Source organism: Anser brachyrhynchus (genome assembly GCF_964034855.1).
Source record: "Anser brachyrhynchus genome assembly, chromosome: 22".
In the NCBI taxonomy this organism is placed as follows: Eukaryota; Metazoa; Chordata; class Aves; order Anseriformes; family Anatidae; genus Anser; species Anser brachyrhynchus.
The window spans coordinates 5,776,196-5,784,535 of NC_137715.1; the positions used below are offsets into that span (position 1 = coordinate 5,776,196).

At 41.3% G+C, this 8,340-nt stretch overlaps 1 protein-coding gene across 1 annotated transcript; it reads left to right on the forward strand.

Annotated features, from left to right (window-relative positions):
* The first annotated feature begins 423 nt into the window (after positions 1–423).
* LOC308181508 (olfactory receptor 6A2-like) lies at positions 424–6,052 on the forward strand. Its single transcript, XM_080564886.1, has 2 exons — positions 424–1,163; positions 3,647–6,052. The coding sequence occupies exon 2, from the start codon at positions 3,653–3,655 to the stop codon at positions 4,616–4,618; it is 966 nt and encodes a 321-aa protein (XP_080421012.1). The 5' UTR covers positions 424–1,163; positions 3,647–3,652; the 3' UTR covers positions 4,619–6,052.
* The last annotated feature ends 2,288 nt before the right edge of the window (positions 6,053–8,340 follow it).

Below are 8,340 nucleotides of genomic sequence, written 5' to 3' on the forward strand. Positions count from 1 at the left end.
GGCAGTGGAAAACTATCTCAACGTATGCTTCCTACCTGGTAGTTTCATATTCCATGTGAAATAAATTCCATTTTATTTGACCTTGCCTTATATAAGGCAATTGGTATTCAAGTATCCCTAGTAAGACCAGAATTCTCAAATTGCTTCCATAATTCTTTATTATAATAAAGTGAAATTAATCTAAAAGTAATAAACAATGTCAGACTCTGTTCTGGGTTCTATGTTTATCATTATTTGTTTCAGAGGAGGTAATTCTGATGTCATTTGTGTACCTCTGCTCCATTTCAGACCACTCCACACAATAGAAAAAAAATCATGATGAAACTGAAAACTTTTCTTTTAAGAAGACTAACTAATTTTCACTTTAATCTTCATCATTGTCTGTCATGGTTTTGCCTGGGAGAGAGTTAATTTTCATGTAGAAGCTCACACAATGCTGTGTTTTGGATTTTTTTGATGAAATTAGTGGTGATAAAGCACCAATGTTTTTAGTTGTTGCAAAGCAGCGCTTACACAAAGTCAAGGATGTTTCTGCTTCTTATGCTGCCATGCCAGCAAGGAGACTAGGGGTGCACAAGAAGCTGGGAGGGGACACAACAAGGACAGCTCACCCAAACTGGCCAAAGGGATATTCCATACCATAAGATGTCATACTCAGCGATAAAATTGAGGGGTGAATTGGCAAGGGGAATGCCTTTGTTTGGGGACTGGCTGGACATGGTTTGTGTGATGGTGAGCAATTGTATTCTGCATCACTTGTTTTGTTATTCTTTTAGTTGCTTTATTTTTTCCTTTAACATAAAACTGTCCTTATCTCAACCCATGACTTCTTGCACTTTTCTTTCCAATATTCCCTCCCATCCCACTGCAGAGTAGGGGGAGTGAGCAAAAGGCTGTATGTTGTCTAGCTGCCTGCTGGTTTAAACTACAACAGATATATGTCTTTAAGTTCAATGACAAATACTACTGCCAGGCTGGGGAAGAGAAGAAATTATTTGTTTCTTTGATTGGTCCCTTTGGAAGAACAAACCAAATACACAAATAAAGTCTTCAGGAAAGTGAAGAAATCATAAATGGATATCAGAGCACATTCTCTCTGAACTTCTCAGCTTCTCTTTGAACATCAAGCAACACATTCAACGTTGGTAGAAGGATTCAAATTTGTAAGTGAAATTGTAGTATTTGCTATTTAAATATTTCTTACTGTAAATAAAAATAACACTTTGTGTCTGTCATGTATTATATCGGTTAAGGAAGCTGGTAAAAAATATGACAAAATGCATACATTTTTAACTAAATATTTTTAGTGAGAAGCCACAAAATAAATCTTATTTCTCATAGAACACATGAGTTTTCATGCAAAGAAAAAAAATAACACACACATGATATCTTTCAATTGAAGATACCTTTTGTCAATCTTTTCCCTTCCGTCAATCTTTTCCCTTCCCTTCCCTTCCCTTCCCTTCCCTTCCCTTCCCTTCCCTTCCCTTCCCTTCCCTTCCCTTCCCTTCCCTTCCCTTCCCTTCCCTTCCCTTCCCTTCCCTTCCCTTCCCTTCCCTTCCCTTCCCTTCCCTTCCCTTCCCTTCCCTTCCCTTCCCTTCCCTTCCCTTCCCTTCCCTTCCCTTCCCTTCCCTTCCCTTCCCTTCCCTTCCCTTCCCTTCCCTTCCCTTCCCTTCCCTTCCCTTCCCTTCCCTTCCCTTCCCTTCCCTTCCCTTCCCTTCCCTTCCCTTCCCTTCCCTTCCCTTCCCTTCCCTTCCCTTCCCTTCCCTTCCCTTCCCTTCCCTTCCCTTCCCTTCCCTTCCCTTCCCTTCCCTTCCCTTCCCTTCCCTTCCCTTCCCTTCCCTTCCCTTCCCTTCCCTTCCCTTCCCTTCCCTTCCCTTCCCTTCCCTTCCCTTCCCTTCCCTTCCCTTGATTCATTCAAATAACTGAGAAAAAGGACTACTGTTACAAAAAGACACTATGAAGACCTCTATATTTTGGCACTTAAGATCTAAACATATTATGAATGTTAATGTAATAGATCACAAGAGTACTGAAAACTTTTTCAAGAAATTCTTCAAGGTATAATCCATATGATTTGCTTTTAATAACAAAAATATGTGCTTTGAAGCCTTTAGAATTTAGACATCTAAGTTTGTGAAAGCAAACATTGGCTCTCTTAAAGAAAAACAAGAAAAAAACTCAATGTTTTTCATTCAGATACATATGTTTTCTGAATTTCACTTTTTTTGTTTCTTTTTCTCCCCAATAATCAGACAGCAGTGATGTTATTCAGCTCTCAGCATAAGAGTTCTTAATTTTGGGGTCTACATGTAGGCGTCCTCATGTGAGATAGGAGTTAAAATTCAATTGCCAAAGTGTAGCTGTCTAATACCCCTTGAGATATGCTAGATGATAACCTCCAATTAATGAAGGGCATGTAACAACTCACGGGGTGTATATTGGATAGCTTAGGCTATCTTGAATAATAGTAAGTAACTCTTTAGATAACTTAATCAGTCTGTATGTGTCAAAACTTCTATTGTAGTAGCATGTCAGTGTTCAAGAAGTGTTTGGACAATGCTCTTAGGCATATGGTTTAACTCTTAGGTTGTTCTGTGTGGAGTCAGGAGTTGGACTAGATGACCATTTTGGGTCCCTTCCAACTGAGGATATTCTATGGTTGTATGTTAATTAACAGACTTACATCAGTAAAGACAAGAAAGTCAAGATACCAATTTAACTTAACAAAATAGGTTTGAATAAATTGTCCACTATTGAGATGCTCAGAAATGTTCTGCTCAGCTTCCAGGTGCCATTTCACCAGGTCAGATGTCCTCTTTAGGTTCTGTGTTATGTCTAGCTAAAATTAATTGATAATTACAGTACCACATTGCATCTCAGCTGATACACACATTTGGAAATCTCAGACATCTTGAAGTTTCTTAAGTGGTATTACATAGCTATATGTATCCAACTGAATCTTGTCCTTGGGGAAAGAGGACCCCAAAACTCAGTAGTTATTCAGGTTTGTACACTTTCTATACAAGAAAATTTTGCAAATTTTTCAAAATTCTTTGAAAATGTGACACAATATAGAAAATTTTCAAATTGTGTTGTGGATTAAGACCACAGTTTCTGGATGTGTGGTCTACAGAGCAGAAAAGCTTTATTTATGATAGATATTTAAATTTCATTATAGTTACAGCTTAAGTTCTGACTTTTATGAAAATTTCCACTTTACAAAGTAATAATGCATTCGTAGTGACTATGTAGATGCTGCTAATGATGTTGATAACTGTGATTTTCACAAGTACCTATGGGGACTGATTTTCTGGCAACTCTGTTCACAAATCCACAGATTAGTGCACTGTAAAATTTAGAAAAGGACAAGACAGAGTAACAGATAATTCTCTCTAGAAGGTCAAATAGGAGTTAGGCATTATGTAGCTCAGAGAATTCATAATCTTCCTGAGTTACTGTTATTTTCTTCTAACTAGCATGTCTTTGACTACCTTAATGATTAACGGTACTAGTAAGTATAGCACTATCAACACTAATGTAGTATGAAAGAAATGTAAAACAACTGTAAAATGAGAGAGAGATACAGAGAGACAAGTGTATTATATTCACTAATAGTAAGTCTTTGATGTCATTGTCTTTACAGAGGTAGATGGGAGACATGGAAGTTGGCAATCATACCACGGTCAAAGAGTTCATTCTTCTTGGATTTCCCATTGCTCCTCACTTGAAGATTCTCTTCTTTGCAATATTTCTCATCGCATATATCTTAGTTTTAGCAGAAAATGTTATCATCATTCTGGCTGTCTGGACAAACTATAACCTCCACTGCCCCATGTATTTCTTTCTAATTAACTTGTCCTTCCTGGAAATCTGGTATGTGACAGTCACGCTTCCCAAGACAATGCTGAGCTTTGTGTCAGAGGCAAAGGAAATCTCCTTCATGGGATGCATGACACAGTTGTACTTCTTCCTCAGCCTGGGGAACACTGAGTGCCTCCTCCTAGCAGTCATGGCATACGACCGCTATGTTGCCATTTGTAAGCCTTTCCATTACTCCACCATTATGAGACATATTGTCTGTGTCTACCTTACTATGGGATCCTGGTTGACTGGTTTCTTAATTTCTGGATGTAAAGTATTTTTTATCTCTCAGTTAACTTACTGTGGACCCAATATAATTAACCATTTCTTCTGTGATGTTTCGCCTCTCTTGAACTTAGCCTGCACAGATATGGAAAGAGCTGTTCTTATGGATTTTGTGGCTGCCTTATTTATTCTCCTGATGCCTCTCTCCATAGTAATGCTATCCTATGCCTATATTATCTTCACTGTTCTTCACATTTCATCTGTACAAGGTTGCCAAAAAGCCTTTTCCACCTGTGCCTCCCACCTTATAGTGGTCATTGTCTTCTATGCAACAAGCATTTTCATCTATGTGAGGCCCAAAACACTTGCAGTTCATGACTCACACAAAATTGTGTCTGCTTTCTATTCTATTGTTGTTCCTCTCTTCAACCCCATAATTTACAGCCTAAGAAACCAGGAAATCAAGGATGCTGTTAAAAGGTCTTTCTTCAGCAAAACAGTTTCCTTGCAGAAGCATCAGCAGGTTTAAAAAGAGATTGGAAAGATAATAAAACCATATAAAAACAATGGATTTTATAATTAAATCAAGTTATGAAAAACTCTGGTTTGTACTTCAGAAGCTGAAGCAAGCTGGTCCAAAAATGTTTTTTTCTTTAAATTTTGGAATTGCAGGGAACTGAATGACACACAGTCGTACTCATGGTCTTATGTCACTATGAACGTCCCCATAGGTCCTTTTAAGGAGAATTAATAGTAACAGTCAAAGGTAAATGTGGTGTTAAGGTCAGGGGAAGACTCCTGCTTTTGCAGTCCATTCTCCTATATAATCAATTCTTGTGATTTAACCTGTCATGCAGCTAAGCACCACACATCCATTCACTTACTCCCGTGTAGTAGTGGGACAGGGGAACGAATAAGAAAAGGTAAAAGTGTCAGAACTCATGGGTTGAAATAAGAACAGTTTAATAAGAAAAAAAAAAAGAAGAAAAAAAAAAAACCACAGAGAAAAGAGTAAACAAAACAAGTGCTGCACAACACAATTACTCGCCACCAGCTAATTGATGCCCAGCCAATCCCCAAGTAATGGGAGCTCCTCACTGGCCACCTTCCCCAAGTTTTATTGTTCAGCATGATGTCATATTGTATGGAATACCACTTGGGCCAGTTTGGGTCTGCTGTCCTGGTTCCGTCCCCTCCCAGCTTCTGGTGCACCCCCAGTCTTCCAGCTCCTCTCTACCTGGCCAGGATGAGAAGCTGAAAAGTCCTTGGCTTAGTGTAAGCACTGCTCTACAACTAAAATATCAGTGTGTTATCAGCTTTATTTTTCTGCTAAGTCCAAAACACAGTACCATAACAGCTACAAGGAAGAAAATTAATCCTATCCCAACCAAAACCAGGACAATATCTACCTCTTATTCTATGTGCGTCATGCTCATGTCCCACACGTTCCAATACATCCCAATTAATCACCACCACACTTCTTGTCTTTTGACATATAAACACAGATATCATACCCTTAGTCTATAAGCCTTCCCACTAAAATGTCCATTGAGTTCATTTAGCGTATAATTTTGGGCTCCACCTGTCTTAATGGGGCATTTCTGAGGGCAAGAGAGATGGTGTATGGTGTTGGATAGTTGCATGCTGAGGTCAGCTCTGATTCCATCTCTGCTTCACTTTGCTTGGTTCCATCAAAGTATTTTCTTCATTAGTTTGGGTGATTCTTACTGTAATAACATTGACATGACATATAGCAGCCATAGCAATGATGGCATCATATAATGAACAGCATCATATAGCAACTAACATCTTACAATTAAAATCATTGGCTATTCTTTGATAAAATCAAATCCCCTCAAGATACACATCAGACTTCCCAAACCCTATGCATTTTCCACCAAGTACTCCCAGGTCTTCAGCAAAAGTAATCCCACAGATGTGTTTGCCTTTGCCTGAGGCAGCAATAACCCAGACTGTCTTCCCCAGCATGTTTTTTTTACATGCGCTTCAGGGACTTTATCCCCTTTTACAGTGCACACAGGTTTCAATTGGGCGGACCATATCAATTAGCAAATAATTGAGTATTAACTAACCAAGTGGCTTTTGCTAAATCTATATCTGTGTGTTTGGATGTTCCATCACCCATTGCTCTCAGTCTTTAGAAGTCCATCATATTATTCAGTCTTCCCACAGGCTAGTGCATGACAGGGAATGTTATACACCTACTCAATGCCATGTTCTTTGTCCCAGGTGTCTATGAGGTTGTTTCAGAAATGAGTCCTGTTTTCTGATTCAGTTCTTTCTGGAGCGTCACTTTGCCATAAATCTTTCTTTTCAAGGCCCAAGATGGTGTTTCTGATAGTGGCATGAAGCACTGAGTATGTTTCAAACCTTCTGGTGGTAGCTTGCACCATTGTAAGCACATGGTGCGTGCCTTGGCAGGTTTGTGGGAGTGTGATATAACCAACCTGCCAGGCCTCCCTGTATTTGTATTCAACCATTTCCACAATATCAGAGAGGCTTTAACTGCTTGGCATGCTTGATTGCAGTGCATGTTTCACATTCATGGATAATCTGAGCAATAGTGTCCATGCTCAAGTCCACCCCTCGATCCTGAGCCCATCTATATGTTGCATTTCTTCCTTGATGGCTTGAGATGCCATTGTCCCACCAAGGTACTAAGAAAACCCCTTTCACTGCCATTCCAAATTCACCTGAACCACTTCAATTCTAGCAGCCTGATCCACCTGCTGGTTGTTTTGGTGTTCTCCAGTGGCACAACTATGGGTATGTGAGCATCTATGTGCCTGTATTGGGTTTATGTGGCAAAGGTTTGGTAGCATGGGGCTGCATGGGTGGCCTCTGTGAGAAAAGTCCAGAAGCTGCACCATGTTAGATAATGGCTATTTTTGTTTCAGTAGAAGGATGTTTCTTGTTGCTCGCAGAATAGAAGAAATTGGTCTACCTTCTGCCCTCCCTTCTCGGAGCAAAGACCCACCCACTGTAAGCAAAGAACAGGTTCGAAACCACTTGATGAAACTAAACAAGTACAAGTCTATGGGGCCTGATACATGCATCCCAGGGTCCTGAAGGAATTGGCTTATGCAGTTGCCAAGCCTGTCTCCATCATATTTGAAAAGTACTGGCTTTTCAAATCAGGTGAAGTTGATGGTGACTGGAAAAAGGGAAACCACTCCCATTTTTAAAAAGGGTAGAAAGGAGGACCCGAGGAACTACAGACCAGTGAGCCTCACCTCTGAGTCCTGGCAAGATCACAGGACAGATCCTCCTGGAAGCAATGTCAAGGAACGTGAAAGACAACGAGGTGATCCCAGACAGCCAGCATGACTTCACCAAAGGCAGATCTTGCCTAACCAATCTGGTGGCCTTCTATGATGGAGCGATGGTGTCAGTGGACAAAGGAAGGGCGATGGATATCATCTACCCAGACTTGAGCAAAGCCTTTGATATGGTCCCTCACCACGTTCTTCTTTCTGAATTGGAGAGGTATGGATTTGAAGGATGGACTGTTAGGTGGATAAATAATTGGTAGGCTGGTCTCAGTCAAAGGGTTGTGGTCAACAGTTCTATGTCTGGGTGGAGGCCGGTCACAAGTGGTGTCCCTCAGGGGTCGGTCTTGGGACCGGTGCTCTTCAACATCTTTATCAAACGACATAGATGACAGAATCAAGTGCACCCTCAGCAAGCCTGCAGATGACACCAAGCTGAGCAGTGCAGTCGATACAATAGAGGGAAGGGATGCCATCCAGAGGGACCTGGACAGGCTGGAGAAGTGGGCCCATGAGAACCTAATGAGGTTCAACAAGGCCAAGTGCAAGGTGTTGCACTTGGGCTGGGGCAATCCCAGGTATTTATATAGACTGGGTGAAGAAGAACTCGAGAGCAGCCCTGCAGAGAAGGACTTGGGGGTCCTGATGGATGAGAAGCTGGACATGAGCCAGCAGTGCACGCTTGCAGCCCAGAAGGCCAACAATGTCCTGGGCTGCATTAAAAAAGGGGTGGCCAGCAGGGAGAAGGAGGTGATTGTCCCCCTCTACTCTGCTCTTGTGAGAACCCACCTGGAATACTGCGTGCAGGCCTGGGGCCCCCAGCACCAGAAGGTTGTGGAGCTCTTGGAACAGGTCCAGAGGAGGGCCACTAAGAGGATCAGAGGGCTGGAGCACCTCTCCTATGCAAAAAGTTTGAGGGAACTGGGCTTGTTTAGAGTGGAGAAGAGAAGGATCCAGGGAG

Bases quoted from the DNA above. Each gene is read 5' to 3' on its own strand.
- LOC308181508 (XM_080564886.1), top strand. From the start codon at position 3,653: ATGGGAGACATGGAAGTTGGCAATCATACCACGGTCAAAGAGTTCATT.